The sequence below is a fragment of the Aquarana catesbeiana genome, linkage group LG07 (assembly GCF_042186555.1).
Source record: "Aquarana catesbeiana isolate 2022-GZ linkage group LG07, ASM4218655v1, whole genome shotgun sequence".
NCBI lineage: Eukaryota > Metazoa > Chordata > Amphibia > Anura > Ranidae > Aquarana > Aquarana catesbeiana.
In genome coordinates, this window is record NC_133330.1 from 16,519,655 (window position 1) to 16,538,393 (window position 18,739).

The 18,739-nt window shown below is 48.5% G+C and overlaps 1 protein-coding gene across 2 annotated transcripts in view; it reads right to left on the reverse strand.

Annotated features, from left to right (window-relative positions):
- The window catches only part of CDHR4 (cadherin related family member 4), a 54,098-nt gene extending 35,693 nt beyond the window's left edge, over positions 1-18,405 (reverse strand). The window contains exons 1-8 of one of the 2 annotated variants that reach the window (XM_073591676.1): positions 18,331-18,405; positions 16,125-16,262; positions 15,847-15,955; positions 11,018-11,208; positions 9,055-9,217; positions 5,817-5,902; positions 3,647-3,739; positions 2,136-2,239 (exon numbers count right to left, since the gene is read on the reverse strand). In XM_073591676.1, coding sequence (XP_073447777.1) covers positions 2,136-2,239; positions 3,647-3,739; positions 5,817-5,902; positions 9,055-9,217; positions 11,018-11,208; positions 15,847-15,955; positions 16,125-16,142 — 764 coding nt within the window. In that variant the 5' untranslated portion in view covers positions 16,143-16,262; positions 18,331-18,405. The remainder of the gene's footprint in view (positions 1-2,135; positions 2,240-3,646; positions 3,740-5,816; positions 5,903-9,054; positions 9,218-11,017; positions 11,209-15,846; positions 15,956-16,124; positions 16,263-18,330) is intronic. The other variant, XM_073591677.1, reaches the window with a different exon arrangement.
- Between the last annotated feature and the right edge of the window lie 334 nt (positions 18,406-18,739).

Here is an 18,739-nt window from a genome sequence, read left to right on the forward strand (position 1 = left end):
GGGGGGAGTCAGGACATGGCATTATCAAACAGCTATTGTAGGCATGGGCGTAGCATAAGGGGTTGCAGGGGTCACAATCACAACCCCGCCCCTAGCTCCAGGGGGCCCCTGCAGCCTCCCTGTCATATTATCATATCCTCCACAAAATCCAGCTCCGATCTGCCCTAGGGCCCCACAGCCACGCTCCAGTACTGAGCTTCTACTTTGCCTTCCACAGTCCACACCCCTCTGTTCCCATTGGCTGGGGAGAAGCTGTGAGCCATTTCCTGAATGGAGAGGAGCATGGGGTGAGAAGTGCCCAGGATGGGGAAGTGTCTGTGCTGTGTGCTGGCAACATGGAATGGTAACCAAACTCAGCGAGGCAAGAGGAGGAGAGTGCCGTCCTGTAGCCATGATGGGACCGATGTCACTGGTGAGGTAAGACACCGCTCAGTGTCTCCTAATCCCTAGCTGGGATTCTCTATACCCCCCACCCGGGGATGTCTACTTACCCCACTTCCCTGACAACTAAGGAAAAGACACACCTCCGGGAGGTGACCTTCCCCCAACACCTGCCGACACTGACAGAGAAACCTTCAGAAATTGCTAAAACAAATCCCTTAACACCCCCCCCCCGCCCCCCCATTGAAACCCATACATCCAGTGTCCTGAAATGCACCCTTAATGGACAGCCACCCCTGACTACGGCCACTAGATGAAGCCGAGGAGCATAGAAAATATGTCTTTTGCAACAAGAGATATAATGTAACAATTCTAGAGAAGGCTGGAGGGAATTAACAAAAAATAAAGCCAATTGTCAGTAGTAAAATACCACATTATGGCTACTATATGGAGCTAATTAGCATTGAAAATACATACATCTTTGTAACAAGGGATACAATGCAACAATGGCGGCACAGTGGTGTAGTGGGTAGCACTTTCACCTAGCAGCACTAGGGTCGCTGGTTCAAATCCCAACCACAACACCATCTGCCTGGAGTTTGCATGTTCTCCATGTGCCTAGGTGGGTTTCCTCTGGCTACTCTGGTTTCCTCCTACACTCCAAAGACATGCTGGTAAGTTAATCAGATCCTGTCCATAAATTGGCCCTAGTATGTGTATGTGCTTGTAAGTGCGTCGGGACCTTGGAGGGTAAACAGCCGCACTATATCAACATCCGCTCGGAAGAAAACCATCTGGCCTTTGGGAAGCTCAAGACCCATCTCTTCTGAAGACCCAGATGGACACTGGCAGCAAAAAGCGCCTTGAGGCGATTAAGTTCGCATATGTAGCGCTATACAAGTTACTCATTCATTTACAATATACGGGGATATGGGAAATTATATTTCTACTAACACACACAGGTTGAACTCGATGGACTGTTGTCTTTATTCAACCTTACCTACTATGTAACTATATGACAATTGTAGAGAAAACTAGAGGGAATTAGCAAAAATGTAACCCATTTGAAGTAGTAAAATACCACATTATGGCCATTAGATGGAGCTGAGTAGCCTGGGAAATACAACCAACTTTGTAACATGAGACACAATGTATCAATTCTAGAGAACACTAGAATGGACTATAGACAGAATGAATGTACATGCAGATTCACTGACAAATGGCTATGCTAGAATGTCAGGCAGGGTATGGAGAGAGAGAGGCATTTCAGGCGATTGCACCCCATAGCTTGGAAGGTTACATCACGCATGAATCTTTATTTATAACTGCTCACGGACAAAGATTGAAGGTGAGACACAAAACGGGTCGCTGGGGCTGAACAGGGTCAATGGGAGCAGATCATTCATATAATGTGGTATGAATGGGCTTCGGACTGCTGTTGCCATTTGGAACTCTAAAGGGTAATTGTGACCCAAAGAGCCACCAGCGTCAGTCATCTCTCTGGGGGTGCAGAAATAAGATCTCAACACCCCATATTCTGCAGAAGCTATGGTGGTCTCAGTTTTTGTTAATTCTACAACAAATTAATACTCTGAAGAGTGCGGCAAAAGAAGAGTGAGACTCCCTTGTCTACTTTCATGGTAAGTGCAATACGGGGTCCAAACCAGGGATTCCACACCGGAGGTGCTAATAATAATTTAGGAGCTCACCGCTTTTTAGGAACCCCCCGTCCACCCCCTCTTGCACCCTCTTACGTGAAGTTGACACTGTTTGGTAGACAGGAAGAACTTTGACCGTTGAGTGTCCCATTGCACGTGTTGCCCGCCGTATCATTGACCTGGATCTGCAGCTGATAATTCTGGAAGGGAGAATGCATGCGATTAATGAGAGGACAGGTCAGGATTTTTCTTTAAAATGGAGAGTTATTAGAAGATAACAATGGCAACTGATAGACCACATGAAAACCAAAAAATGTAAAAGAGGACAACACGGCTACATCCCAATAGAAAAGACTATAGTGGGGATTTTACCAGTAAGATAGTCCCAATAATAGTCATAGTGTACCTGATAGACCACATGACCCGTTGCCTTCCCTCTAAGCTGCTCCAACAATAGCAGCTGATGATAGATCCATTATTCCTAAATTCAGTATGGACCCTACAAACACTCCCCTACCGATATTCTGGGAGAGGAAGCCATGATGGCGCGGCAGGAACCAGGACTGCCACCACCTTTGCGTTCCACCCCATAATCCCTTGTTACTGAAAGTATGTGGTAGAGACCCCCAAATTACGTCCATGGGGTGTAAACAATCCAAGGTACTCGGTGGGAGTTAAAAAGTCTTTTCCTCAAATGGGTGTGAAACGTGTGAAGACAAAAACCAGAAACACAGGAAGCATCAATGGGTACCAGTATTCTTATATATCAAGGGGTCACACAACACGAAGTAGTTTTGTTTTAATAGTAAAATCCAACACATTTTAAGGTGGAAAACTTCTCTTCTTCAGGCACAACAGAGTATTATAATTTTATTTTATCCCCGAAGAAAAGATGATGTCCACCCTGAAACGTGTTGGAATTTAACCATAAAAACAACTGATAGTGAATGGTAGATCACATGATCCATGTCTTCCCTCTGAATTGCTGAAACAATGGCAGCTGATAGATCACCTGACCTGTGCCATCCCATTGAAAGCTGATAGACCCCATAACTCATGACTTCCATCTCAACTGCTGAAACAATGGTAGCAGATACCGTAAAACACTCCAGAAATAGAATTTAATTCAGTAAAAAAGACCAAAAACCAGCCCCAAAAAAATCTTCTCTTACTTGTATTGCTTGGCTTGAAGCTCATTTTTTCAACCAATGAATGTACTCCCCCCTTCCCCTAGGGCAGTGATGGCGAACCTTGGCACTCCAGATGTTTTGGAACTACATTTCCCATGATGGTCATGAACTCTGCAGTGTAGTTGAGTATCATGGGAAATGTAGTTCCAAAACATCTGGGGTGCCAAGGTTCACCATCACTGCCCTAGGGAGTATTCCTGGAAGATTCAGAGGGCTTCTGTTGGGTACATATTTATCATATAGACACATCAGGAATTTCATTATACATTTAGAAATAAATGAGAAGCTCTAGACGGGGGCGAAGAGAGTACACCCTGCCCCCGGGGTCATACGCACATACAATCTACCTATGGGGGGGGGGGTACATGAGATGGCAGAGAGTGCTGGAATGGCCAATAAACATTGAGTGGGACTCACCAAATTCGCATTGGCGAATCCTGCAGCAGGAGCTTGGACAGTTCCATCAGGTGAGATGGTAAATGGAGACGGGCTGGGGGAGGTGATCTTATACTGCAAGGAATGGAAAAGGGATTCACTGAGCAATACCACATAACATATACACTATGCAGAGAGATACTACATAACATATACAGTATATATAAAGATAATATATAACATACTGTATACCACATATAGAGATACTGTACATGTACACTATATATATAGAGAGAGAGAGAGAGAGAGAGAGAGAGATAATACTGTATAACATACTGTATATACCATATATAGAGGTTCTATACAACATGTACAGCATATAGATAATATACAGTATCTCACAAAAGTGAGTACACCCCTCATATTTGTGTAAATCTTTTCTTCTATCTTTTCATGTGACAACACTGAAGAAATGACACTTTGCTACAATGTAAAGTAGTGAGTGTACAGCTTGTATAACAGTGTAAATTTGCTGTCCCCTCAAAATAACTCAACACACAGCCATTAATGTCTAAACCGCTGGCAACAAAAGTGAGTACACCCCTAAGTGAAAATGTCCAAATTGGGCCCAAAGTGTCAATATTTTGTGTGGTCACCATTATTTTCCAGCACTGCCTTAACCCTCTTGGGCATGGAGTTCACCAGAGCTTCACAGGTTGTCACTGGAGTCCTCTTCCCCTCCTCCATGATGACATCACAGAGCTGGTGGATGTTAGAGACCTTGTGCTCCTCCACCTTCCCTTTGAGGATGCCCCACAGATGCTCAATAGGGTTTAGGTCTGGAGACATGCTTGGCCAGTCCATCACCTTTAGCTTCTTTAGCAAGGCAGTGGTCGTCTTGGAGGTGTGTTTGGGGTCGTTATCATGTTGGAATACTGCCCTGCGGCCCAGTCTCTGAAGGGAGGGGATCATGCTCTGCTTCAGTATGTCACAGTACATGTTGGCATTCATGGTTCCCTCAATGATCTGTAGCTCCCCAGTGCCGGCAGCACTCATGCAGCCCCAGACCATGACACTCCCACCACCATGCTTGACTGTAGGCAAGACACACTTGTCTTTGTACTCCTCACCTGGTTGCCCCCACACACGCTTGTCACCATCTGAACCAAATAAGTTTATCTTGGTCTCATCAGACCACAGGACATGGTTCCAGTAATCCATGTCCTTAGTCTGCTTGTCTTCAGCAAACTGTTTGTCGGCTTTATTGTGCATCATCTTTAGAAGAGGCTTCCTTCTGGGACAACAGCCATGCAATTTAATGCAGTGTGCGGCGTATGGTCTGAGCACTGACAGGCTGACCCCCCACCCCTTCGACCTCTGCAGCAATGCTGGCAGCACTTATACATCAACAGTACTGTATAACATACTGTATATAGCAGGGATATGCAATTAGTGGACCTCCAGCTGTTGCAAGACTACAAGTCCCATGAGGCATAGCAAGACTCTGACAGCCATAAGCATGACACCCAAAGGCAAAGGCATGATGGGACTTGTAGTTTTGCAACAGCTGGAGGTCCGCTAATTGCATATCCCTGGTATATAGGATATATACATAGATACTATATACAATGTACAATATAGATAGAGATACCATATAACATATGCAGTATACAGACAGATACCAGTATACAACATATAGAGAGAGAGAGAGAGAGAGAGGGGGGGAGAGAGAGAGAGAGAGAGAGAGAGAGAGAGATACTATATAACATATACTCTATATGTGTAGAGATACTATACAACATAAACACTCTACATATGACATAATTATTATACATAGAGATATTATACAACATATTCACTATATATAGAGATGTTTTAAGTTACTTTGTAACTCATCAATCTTGTCTGCATCATCAGAAAATATAAGCGTAGAAAGTGATAAATGTATCCAGAATGGTCCTCTTAGTACAGATTTGCCACATATGTGGGTGACTTCCTATTGGTTGCACTTGGATTTCCACAGTTTGTACTTCACTAGTACTATACTATTGTATATTGACAAGTCCCAATTGGAGAGAATTTCCATCATTTCCTGCTCCACCCAACACAAAATAAAATTCTTTGGCTGGAGCTGGGGTTTGGTCAGTGACTGTGAGAGATAAATATTTCTGCCACAACTTTCTTACACCATATTATGTCATAGGCACCTTACCGTCACTGTTGTATTTTTGGGTAACACCACAGTGTAGATGGGGCTGGAGGCCGGAACATTGGAGTAGACTTCAACAGTGTCTCCAACTGCCAAGAGAAAAAAATAATTAGATCCATTATTCCTAAGATCAGTATGGACCCTACAAGCACTCCCCTACAGATATTCTGAGAGAGGAAGCCATGATGGCACTGCAGGAACCAGGACTACCACCACCACCACCATCTTCCTCAAATGGATGTGAAAACAAAAACCAGAAACCAGAGCATCTACAGCTACCAGTGTGTATATCGAGGGATCACAAAATACAAAGTAGCTATTTTTAATGGTAAAACCTGACACGTTTCAAGGTGAGTAACTCCTCTTCCTAAAGGACAAAAGAGTATTAGAAGGCTATTGATAATGCTATTTTATCCCTGAAGAGGAGACGGTGCTCACCCTGGAACATGTTGGATCTTAACACTAAAAATAGTGATTTTCTTAAGCTATCATCTAATGCAGGGCTCTCCAAACTTTCTAAATAAAAAGGACAGTTTATTATCCTTTTGGGGGGGGGGGGGGGGGCAGACTGTGATTAGTGAGAGTAGAAAATGTACTGCCATCAGTAACAATGCCCCATCTTTGGTGTCAGTGGGAAGAATAGTGCCCCATCATTGGTGTCATTGGGAGTAATAGTGCCCTATTATTGGTGTCTTTAAAAGGAATAGTGCCCCATCATTGGTGTCAGTGGGAGGAATAGTGTCTTATCATTGGTGACCATGGGAGGAATAGTCCCCCTCATTGGTGTCAGTGGGAGGAATAGTGACCCATCTTTGGTGTCAGTAGGAGGAATAGTGCCCCATCATTGGTATCAGGGAGAGGAATAGTGCCCCATCATTGGCGTCAGTGGGAGGAATAGCGCCCCCATCGTTGGTGCCAGTGGGAGGAATAGTGACCCATTATTGATGTCAGTAGGAGGAATAGCGCCCCATCGTTGGTGTCAGTGGGAGGAATAGTGACCCATCTCATATTACTATTGGTTTACTATCCATTTATACGCTAACTATCTATTTATACGGGCGGACCGTTTTTTAGGTGGACCTGAACGGATGCTCCATGCAGGCCTATGGAGCAGCGGATGTCAGCGGTGACATGTCCGCTGACATCTGATTCTCTAAAATCAGACGTATGGCGATACGTCTCCTCATCCATCCTGGCGGATCGGACATACTGTCAGTTTTCGACCGATCTCTCCATAGGAATCAGCGGCGCTCGGCAGGCCCCTCCCCGCTCAGTGAGCAGAGACAGACCTATCATCCGCCGGCTCAGCGGAGATCATTGGAGAGATCTCCCGCTGAGCTGGCGGATTCCACTGAAATGGATCCGCCTCGTGTGGAAGGGGCCTTACAGTCACTCCATTTTTCCGCTTACAGTTTCTTTTCCTATACTTGGGATCAAGCCAGGGTTGCTGAACTATGGAAACCTCTTCTTTGGGACCCATTAGGTTGCATTCACAGCTGAGCGTTTTGTAGCTCACAGCCTGAAGTTCGAAGCCTCTCAACAAGCAAAATCCTCTTCATTTCAATGGCCCCTGTTCACACGCACACATGTGAGCAGGGGCCATTGAAAACAATGAGATTTTGCTTGTTGAGTGTCTTCAAGCTTTGAGCTACAAAACGATCAGATGTGAATGCAGCCTAAAGCATACGGGAAGCACCGAAACCCCATTGTGGGCCCAGTAGAGCGGCGGTGAGCCAATACCCTGCTTTCCGGTTGAACCTGAGTTATGGACTATTTTGAATTTGTTAACTGAAGTGAGCTATTTTGTTTTCTGGGCTGTTTGCCTGTCTTGTACAGAGATATAATTGTGGAATTGTATTGCTAAAACCTATCACGTACCTGGTAGCAGAGCCTGAAATGATGAGGAAGGCCTCTCTTACACCTCTGACTCTGAGCCCCTGATAGTGTAGACAGGAGGCGCAGAAGTCCAGAGTGGCACGAGTGCCTGTAAGTCTGGCCAGTAGCGGAGCGGGTCTGCATGCCAGGCAGGGGAGTCGTCAGTAGTCTTTAGTGAATTAGGCAGGCTGGTAGACAGCTGGAGGATGGCAGACTGAAGCAGGCTGGTACTGGCGACAGCGGGCAGATGAGGCATGCAAAGTTATCAGATGTAGAACAGCAGGAAGTGTCAGGAAGCAGAGTCAGGTAAGCCAGGTCATACACTGGCAGGACGGATCAGGTACAGAGTAGCAGGCAGGAGCGTGGTCTGGGTACAAGCTGGGTCAGGAGCCAATCAGTGGAAGAGAAGCAAATGGAGCAGACAGAAGCGGAGGTCAAGAACAAGCCGGGGCAGGCAGAGTCAGGCAAGCTGGGTCAGCAACTGGAATCAGGATACAGAATCACAGGGTCACAGGATATACGGGAGGCTGAAAGACAAAGCAGCACTGATCCAGAGCACTGACAGTTTAAATTGCCCATTTGACACCAACATCTGTCACCTGTGCACGTGAGTACGCTGAGGCACATGTGTATGCACACGTGTGCCCATATGCATTTGTGCATGTATGAGAGGGAGCATAAATAAGCCTGTGAAGAGGCAAAGAAGTTCACCTAGAGCAGGGATATGCAATTAGCGGACCTCCAGCTGTTGCAGAACTACAACTCCCATGAGGCATAGCAAGACCACAAGCATGACACCCAGAGGCAGAGGCATGATGGGACTTGTAGTTTTGCAACAGCTGGAGGTCCACTAATTGCATATCCCTGGCCTAGAGGAACCATGTTGTCTACTGGCATGCCCTTCCTGACAAATCCCAACATGTTTCAAGGTGGGCATCTCCTCTTCTTCAGGGATACAACAGTTTCAATATGATGTTGTGAATGCTGTTTAACCCTGAAGAAGAGATGGTGCTCACCTTGAAATGTGTTGGTTTCTAACAATAACAGTAGCTATTCTTCCTTTAATTATTCTATAGCAGTCCTATCTGGAGGTCTATCTCTTGTTGGGGTTTACATACAGCATTGCCCCGGCTATTTTATCAGGAATCTCCATAGAGATGACGGTCAGAATGTTGTGTGGTCCACCATACCTTCTTTATACAATTTTTGCTGTTGAGCATGAAAATGTACCTCATCCATGTTAATAGGCAGGGGTTGACTATTGTGTGACCCCTATGTTTATGAAAACTGGTACCCCTGGAAGCACCCTATTACTGGAGCTGTGTGGTCACATGGTGATGGGCAAGGTGTTGAGACACCGTCTTACCTTGGCTGGAGAACTTCGGCTCACACAGCGGCTTTGGGAGGTCGTCTATGATGTTGACAAACAGCTGACCGGTGATGGTTTCATTGCCGCATACGGCGGTGATCTGCAGGATGTACACATTCACCACTTGTGCGTTCAGAGTCGCCGTGCTGCTGAGCGTGATCTACCAGACAAATCGTAGTGAGGTCATACACCTGACATCATCACACATATTCTGCCATTTCCAAATCTGCCACCTCCAGCCCCTGGGGAACTGCATGTCACAACATGCACAGAGAGTCAATAAGGTTTGTAGCTCTCTCGGAAAATATTCCCTTTCAGTGGTCTCCAAACTGCAGCCCTTTGTTTGCTTTTCTCCAGCCCTTGGGGCACTACTTTCATCCATTGATACCAACAATGCAACATAATTACCCCCACTGACACCAATGAAGGGACAGAATTCCTCCCTATGACACCAAAGATGGGGCACAGTTCCTCCCAATTACACTAATAATGGGGCACAATTTCTCCCAATGACACCAAAGATCAGGCACAATTCTTCCCAATGGCACCAAAGATGGGGAACAATTATTCCCAATGACACCAAAGATGGGACACAGTTCTTCCCAATGACACCAAAGATGGGGCACAATTCTTCCCAGTGGCACCAAGGATCGGGCACAATTCTTCCCAATGGCACCAAAGATGGGACACAATTCTTCCCAATGACACCAAAGATGGGACACAATTCTTCCCAATGGCACCAAGGATCGGGCACAATTCTTCCCAATGGCACCAAAGATGGGACACAATTCTTCCCAATGACACCAAAGATGGGACACAATGCTTCCCAATGACACCAAAGATGGGACACAATTATTGCCAATGGCACCAAAGATGGGACACAATTCTTCCCAATGGCACCAAAGATGGGGCACAATTCTTCCCAATGGCACCAAAGATGGGGCACAATTCTTCCCAATGACACCAACAATGGGTCGCAATGACCCCAATGATAGGGCACAATTCCTTCCACTCACACCAAAGATGGGGCATTGTTTATTCCCACTGACCTCAGGACCTTTTCTACTTCCAGTGGCCACAGTCTGGCCCCCCTAAAGTCTGAAAAACTGGCCTTTTGTTTAGAAAGTTTGGAGATCCCTGCTTTGGATGGAGCGGGGAGGAGTGCAGACTTCTGTTAGGATCTCATTGTTGCCTGAGACTCCGTTGGGAAGATTTCACTTCACTTCCTGTACTAGGAGCGAAGTTGTCACCTGGACTGTGGACAGGAAGTAAGAGGAAGTCTCCTAATTTGGGACACACATGACACGGACCTTAGAACCTCCCCAGCTCCAATAGAATAGAGTAATAGAAAAGGGTTTACTTGATTTGCACTAAAGAAATACATTAAGCCCCTTGTTGGATGCTGCCTGAGCTTCAAAGAATGAATTGCAAGTGAATCAATTATCAACACGGTGTCGGATTAAAAAGAAACCAATTACATCCCATGGCGAATGATAAATTATAATATGATTGGAGTGTGGTGCAAACTTCGTGGGTGACCTGTCATTGGCCGTTGACTTCAGTATATCCTCTTTGTACCGGTCACCTCCTGTGCGACACGATGAGTAGATTTGTTTTTTTCAGACAAGGCCTTTGTCACCAATGACTAGAACAAAATGATGTAATGGGGAAGAGCTTTCTCAGCTAAGCACCACCTCCTGCCTGGATGCCTGAGCTAAGGGCAGATGGATTCCAGGAAGTAAATCCTGCATGAATCATCTGCCCTTACTCAAGATGGCCGCAGCCATTGTAAAATGTTACAATCTGATTGCCCAATTTTTTGATCTAACAACTATTTAGGACAATGGTCTGTTTTGGTCAGAAACCAATGTTTCTTGTTTGACCCTCCGGCTGAGAGTCATTCTCTGTGCACTCAGCGGGTACCGAGCCTCCCTGACAGTGCGGCCAGCGCCGGTCTCACCTGTAAATCAAAGACGGATCCGTTGAGAGTCTGCGTTGGGGTGTTGAAGTACGTTGCCGGTGGGATGACGCTGGTGATGGTGACGGTGGGGTTGTTGATGGTACAGTTGATCAGGCTGAAGTTATGGACGGAGGTGCCGATGGGAGAACTTTCTTTGATGGACACCGTGTCCGGCAAGGAGAGGAACTCCACTGCAAACAGAAGACACAAAGTACAGGGGGGGGTGATCTGCATCATGATATCCGCTGAGCCTCACCACGGGAACAGAGGCCACCCAATCACAACTCACATTTATTCTATAAATGGGGGGTCTCCAAACTTTTCAGTATGAGGGCCACATTGTATAGTTTACAAATGTTCATTAATCAAATAAAAGCAGTTATATAGTAATAAATAAGTAAATATGCTTTACTTCAGGATCACCATCAAAGCCCCCCTTACACCAGGGTCCCCATCAGAGCCTCCTTATTTCAGAGTCCACCTTAGTAGTCCCCACTTAAGGCAGAGCCCACCCTTACATCAGAGTCCCCATCGCTATTTTCTTAATACCCCCCCCCCAGATTATTGGGTGCACTAAAAGGGCATATTGCAGTATCTGCAGAGCACAAAGCAGTGAGGGTCTGCAATATAGCTTTCTAACATGCTGGCAGTGTATGGAGCTGACCTGGGGACTCTTCTTCTGCTCCTTCCCTTCTCCTTTTCTGCTCCCATTTGTTTCTTCTTTCCCCTTTCCCTGTTCGTCCCAGGCTCCCCCACCTTGCTCCTTCCCTGTTCCCTCCTTGCCCCCTCCCTGCTCCTTCCCTGCTCCCTCCTTGCCCCCTCCCTGCTCCCTCCTTGCCCCCTCCCTGCTCCTTCCCTGCTCCTGCACTGCTCTTTCCTCCCAGTTGCTCTCTCCTCTTTCCCTACCTGCTCGTTCTCTTTTTCCCTTTCATTTTCTGCCCCTTCCCCACTACTTCTCTGCCCTTTTCCCATTCTCTCTGAGCTCCTTTCCTGCTCCTATTCTGCTTTTTCCCTACTCCTTCTCTTCCTACTCTTTTGCCACCTCTGTGCTTCTCCCTCCTTGCTCAATCTCCTCTCCTGCCCCATTCCCCCCTCCTTCTCCTCTCTGGCCCTTTCCCCATTTATTCTCAGCTCCTTTCATGTGCCTTTTCCTCTTCTTCCTTGCTTCATCTCTGCTCCTTCCATACGCCTTCTCTGACCTTTCCCTGTTCCTTCTGAACCCCTTTACTGCTCCTTCTCCTCTCATTCCTTATTCCTTCTCTGTCCTTTTCCCATTCCTTCTCCTCTTCTTCACTACTCCTTCTCTGCCCCTTCCCCGCTCCTTCTCTGCTTGTTTCTGGCACCTTCTCTGATCCTTCCCCACTCCTTCTCAGCTCCTTTCATGCACCTTTTCCTCTTCTTCCTTGCTCCTTCTCTGACCATTTCCTATTCCTATTGAGTTCCTTTACTGCCCCTTCTCCGCTCCTTCCCTACTCCTTCTCTGCCCCTTCCCCACTCCATTCCTACTCCTTCTTTGCCCTTTCCCCACTCCGTTCCTACTCCTTCTCTGCCGCTTCCCTACTCCATTCCTACTCCTTCTTTGCCCTTTCCCCACTCCGTTCCTACTCCTTCTCTGCCCCTTCCTCACTCCGTTCCTACTCCTTCTCTGCCCCTTCCCCCCTCCATTCATACTCCTTCTTTGCCCTTTCCCCACTCCGTTCCTACTCATTCTCTGCCCCTTCCCCACTCTGTTCCTACTCCTTCTCTGCCTCTTCCACACTCCCTTCCTACTCCTTCTCTGCCACTTCCCCACTCCTTTCCTACTCCTTCTTGGCCCTTTCCCCACTCCGTTCCTACTCCTTCTCTGCCGCTTCCCCACTCCTTTCCTACCCCTTCTCGGCCCTTTCCCCACTCCATTCCTACTCTTTCTCTGTCCCTTCCCCACTTCATTCCTACTTCTTCTCTGCCCCTTCCCCACTCCATTCCTACTTCTTCTCTGCCCCTTCCCCACTCCCTTCCTACTCCTTCTCTGCCGCTTCCCCACTCCTTTCCTACCCCTTCTCGGCCCTTTCCCCACTCCATTCCTACTCCTTCTCTGCCCCTTCCCCACTCCATTCCTACTCCTTCTCTGCCCCTTCCCCACTCCCTTCCTACTCCTTCTCTGCCACTACCCCACTCCATTCCTACTCCTTCTCTGCCGCTTCCCCACTCCGTTCCTACTTCTTCTCTGCCCCTTCCCCAATCCATTCCTACTTCTTCTCGACCCCTTCCCCACTCCATTCCTACTCCTTCTCTGCCCCTTCCCCACTCCATTCCTACTCCTTCTTTGTCCTTTCCCCACTCCGTTCCTACTCCTTCTCTGCCCCTTCCCCACTCCGTTCCTACTCCTTCTCTGCCCCTTACCCACTCCGTTCCTACTCCTTCTCTGCCCCTTCCCCACTCCTTTCCTACTCCTTCTCGGCCCTTTCCCCACTCTGTTCCTACTCTTTCTCTGCCCCTTCCCCACTCTGTTCCTACTCCTTCTCTGCCGCTTCCCCACTCCATTCCAACTCCTTCTCTGCCGCTTCCCCACTCCTTTCCTACCCCTTCTCGGCCCTTTCCCCACTCCATTCCTACTCCTTCTCTGCCCCTTCCCCACTCCGTTCCTACTTCTTCTCTGCCCCTTCCCCACTCCATTCCTACTCCTTCTCTGCCGCTTCCCCACTCCATTCCTACTCCTTCTCTGCCGCTTCCCCATTTCGTTCCTACTTCTTCTCTGCCCCTTCCCCACTCCATTCCTACTCCTTCTCGACCCCTTCTCCACTCCGTTCCTACTCCTTCTCTGCCGCTTCCCCACTCCGTTCCTACTTCTTCTCTGCCCCTTCCCCACTCCATTCCTACTCCTTCTCGACCTCTTCCCCACTCCGTTCCTACTCCTTCTCTGCCCCTTCCCCACTCAGTTTCTACTCCTTCTCTGCCCCTTGCCCCTTTCCCACTCCATTCCTACTCCTTCTCTGCCACTTCCCCACTCCATTCCTACTTCTTCTCTGCCCCTTCCCCACTCCATTACTACTCCTTCTCTGCCGCTTCCCCACTCCGTTCCTACTTCTTCTCTGCCCCTTTCCCACTCCATTCCTACTCTTTCTCGACCCCTTCCCCACTCCATTCCTACTCCTTCTTGACCCCTTTCCCACTCCGTTCCTACTCCTTCTCTGCCTCTTCCCCACTCCGTTCCTACTTCTTCTCTGCCCCTTCCCCACTCCATTCCTACTCCTTCTCTGCCTCTTCCCCACTTCGTTCCTACTCCTTCTCTGCCCCTTTCCCACTCCGTTGCTACTCCTTCTCTGCTCCTTCCCCACTCCACTCCTACTCCTTCTCTGCCCCTTCCCCACTCCGTTCCTACTCCTTCTCTGCCCCTTCCCCACTCCGTTCCTACTTCTTCTCTGCCCCTTCCCCACTCCGTTCCTACTCCTTCTCTACCCCTTCCCCACTCTGTTCCTACTCTTTCTCTGCTCCTTCCCCACTCCATTCCTACTCCTTCTCTGCCGCTTCCCCACTCCGTTCCTACTCCTTCTCTGCCGCTTCCCCACTCCGTTCCAAATCCTTCTCTGCCGCTTCCCCACTCCTTTCCTACCCCTTCTCGGCCCTTTACCCACTCCATTCCTACTCCTTCTCTGCCCCTTCCCCACTCCGTTCCTACTTCTTCTCTGCCCCTTCCCCACTCCATTCCTACTCCTTCTCGACCCCTTCCCCACTCCGTTCCTACTCCTTCTCTGCCCCTTCCCCACTCCATTCCTACTTCTTCTCTGCCCCTTGCCCCTTCCCCACTCCATTCCTACTCCTTCTCTGCCACTTCCCCACTCCATTCCTACTCCTTCTCTACCGCTTCCCCACTCTGTTCCTACTTCTTCTCTGCCCCTTTCCCACTCCATTCCTACTCTTTCTCGACCCCTTCCCCACTCCATTCCTACTCCTTCTTGACCCTTTCCCCACTCCTTTCCTACTCCTTCTCTGCCGCTTCCCCACTCCATTCCTACTCCTTCTCTGCCCCTTCCCCACTCCATTCCTACTTCTTCTCTGCCCCTTCGCCACTCCATTCCTACTCCTTCTCGACCCCTTCCCCACTCCATTCCTAATCCTTCTCTGCTCCTTCCCCACTCCATTCCTACTCCTTCTCTGCCCCTTCTCCACTCCGTTCCTACTTCTTCTCTGCCCCTTCCCCACTCCATTCCTACTCCTTCTCGACCCCTTCCCCACTCCGTTCCTACTCCTTCTCTGCCCCTTCCCCACTCCGTTCCTACTCCTTCTCTGCCCCTTCCCCACTCCATTCCTACTCCTTCTCTGCCACTTCCCCACTCCATTCCTACTTCTTCTCTGCCCCTTCCCCACTCCATTCCTACTCCTTCTCTGCCGCTTACCCACTCCGTTCCTACTCCTTCTCTGCCGCTTCCCCACTCCATTCCTACTTCTTCTCTGCCCCTTCCCCACTCCGTTCCTACTCCTTCTCGACCCCTTCCCCACTCCGTTCCTACTCCTTCTCTGCCCCTTCCCCACTCCGATCCTACTCCTTCTCGCCCCTTCCCCACTCCGTTCCTACTCCTTCTCTGACCCTTCCCCACTCCGTTCCTACTCCTTTTCTGCCCTTCCCCGCTCTGTTCCTACTCCTTCTCTACCTCTTCCCTGCTCCATTCCAACTCCTTCTCTGCCCCTTGCCCACTCCGTTCCTACTCCTTCTCAGCTCCTTTTTTTGCTCCTTCCTTGCATCTACTTGCTTCCTTCCTGCTCCTCCTCTGGTTTTTCCCCACTCTTCCATGCTCCTTCTCTACTCCCACCCTTTCCTTCCACCTTTCAGGCTTCCACCCTGATCTCACCTGCTCCATTTCTGCTCTTTCTCATCTTCTTTCCTACTTTCTTCCTCCTGCCTCCCTGCTTCCATCTGCTCTTTCCTTGCTGCCCTTCCTCCTCCCTTCCTGCTTTCACCTGTACAGACACAGCAGCAGACAAGATAGTAAATGATAACACAGATTCGTAATCTCTAACCTGAACTGATCTATAAAACACCCCCAAGCTGGGCACTCTGATTGGGGAAGAGATCAGAGTGCCCAGCGCAGGATTCTGGGTAATAGAAGCACTGCGGTCATGTATGTACCTTGTCCCCAGGTCTCATGGATGAAGAGTAGGGAGATACAAAGTAGCACGGGGGGTAGGGACCCCATGGCTTCAGATGTGGGGGACTCAGAGCGAGGAATCGGGTGTCTTTCCTACCGCAGATTCCTGGATGTGTCACCTGTATGGGAACACAGAGGAGATAAGAGACAGGAGACACGGGATGACCACCATGATGGCTCTGTGACACCAGCAGGTTCCACTAAGCAGAAGAGTGTGTTGGGGTTTCCAGAAGGGTATTCTGTGCAGGGGAATTGCTAGGTCTACAAAAGATCTGGGGCTAGAGCCCATAGCAGCGTAGTAAAGAAAGTCATACGCTTGTGCGTGTGTGTGTATATATCCCCAGAGAGCCCCCCACCTATATCAGGGTCCCCAGAGAACCCCCCCTTACATCAGGGTCCCCAGAGAACCCCCCCTTACATCAGGGTCCCCAAAGAGCCTCCCCCTTGCATCAGGGTCCCCAGAGAGCCCCCCACTTACATCAGGGTTCCCAGAGAGCCCCCTTACATTAGGTTCCCCAGAGAGCCTCCCCCTTGCATCAGGGTCCCCAGAGAGCCCCCCACTTAAATCAGGGTTCCCAGAGAGCCCCCTTACATTAGGGTCCCCAGAGAGCCTCCCCCTTAAATCAGGGTCCCCAGAGAGCCTCCCCCTTGCATCAGGGTCCCCAGAGAGCCCCCCACTTACATCAGGGTTCCCAGAGAGCCCCCTTACATTAGGGTCCTCAGAGAGCCTCCCCCTTAAATCAGGGTCCCCAGAGAGCCTCCCCCTTGCATCAGGGTCCCCAGAGAGCCCCCCACTTACATCAGGGTTCCCAGAGAGCCCCCTTACATTAGGATCCCCAGAGAGCATCCCCCTTAAATCAGGGTCCCCAGAGAGCCTCCCCCTTGCATCAGGGTCCCCAGAGAGCCCCCCACTTACATCAGGGTCCCTAGAGAGCCTCCCATTCCGTTGGGGACCCCTGCAGAGACTCGGGGCTATGGGCCCCAGATTCAGGGCTATAGCCCCAAAAGCCGCCCTCTAGCGACGCCACTGATTCTGTGTATATGGGTATAAATGTAAATTATGGAGAAAGTCTGTGGCCTGCTACCAGATCAGACAATGACAACTCCAGACAGATATAAAAACACCCATTCATGATCTTATATTTACATGAAATTAAACAATAAATGTATTTTAATTTAAAAAAAAAAACACAAATCTGACTTGGTATCAAAAATATTGGCCAATCAGGCCACACTGCAGAGCACATGTGCTGACAGGAACATGCTGAGGGGGAGGAGTGATGACTCAAGAGCAGCATGCTGCTGCTCCTAAACTGTCCAATCAGGGGTACCAAGCTGTGCTGCAGCTGCAGCTGCAGTGGGGGGGGGGGGGGGGTCCAGGACCTTAAAAGATCCCAAGATTGGATGATCCCAAATACAATCTTTTAGTGGGAAAAAAATGTTAATTTGTATTTAAAACTGAGATTTATCCCACATTTACTTTGAAGAATATTATGACATCATCATTATTGGGGGGCGGGGGGGGGGGGATAGGTGTGGTGAGATTATTTACTGTCAGACTCTGTAACCTGTAGGCCCCCTTCCTGTGACAGGTTCTCTTTTTTTGTCTTTTTTTATGAGGACAGCAACAGTCGGCTGTCACTGACCAACTCCTCCAATTAGGAGAGGCTGATCCTCAGGCTTCAAAGGACTGACGGCTTCCTGCAGGAGGCGGGGCAGACCACTAGAGAGACAGCCTATAATAGATGACACAATTCTTGTCTGACATCATGAGTTTTTGGCAATACCGATGAGATGCAATTTTTTCTCTGCTGCAGTTCATTAATCCCTACAGGTTTTGTCCCTCACCTAGCCTGTGATTGGACCGTGAAAGGAGAAGCAGCAGACTGATAAACTCTTCTCTCTGTCACTTTGCTCTCTCCTCCTAACAACATGTTCTGAGTTACCACATGGATGTTCCAGCCCAATCAATTGGCTTCTTGTGCTGCTTCTCCCTCTTCCAGCCTGAGCTCTATTGTATGAATACTTTTTTCAAGGCACTGTATGTGATTTATTCAGTGATTTAATATATTGTTACTATGTTATACATGATATAGTCACTATTTTATAGTCGTTAAGTTGTGTTATATAGTGTTGTATAGCCCCGGTATGTTGTATATAATATATTACGTAGTATCCAGCTCCTACCTGTCCTTCGGCCTCCTCCTCGCCTTCTTTGCAGGTAACTAACAACACTCACCTCTCCGTCCGGCTCGGGTTATCGGGGATCTCCTCCGGTAAATAATGGACATGTTAGGACTCATAACACACACATATGACATCACAGCTCTTTATATTCAGCTTTGTATCACAGCAGATCTCATCACTGTATTTACTTATATAACAAAGTCTTTGCCTTGTATTGAATAATGGCACATGCATAGACTGGGGGCAGTGTTTCTCAACTCCAGTCCTCAAGGCGCCCCAACAGGTCATGTTTTCAGGATTTCCCTCGGAGGAAACGGCTGTGCTAATTACAATGGCAGTGAAACTGATCAAATCACCTGTGCAAAATAATGGGAAGCCTGAAAACTTGACCTGTTGGGGAGTCCTTGAG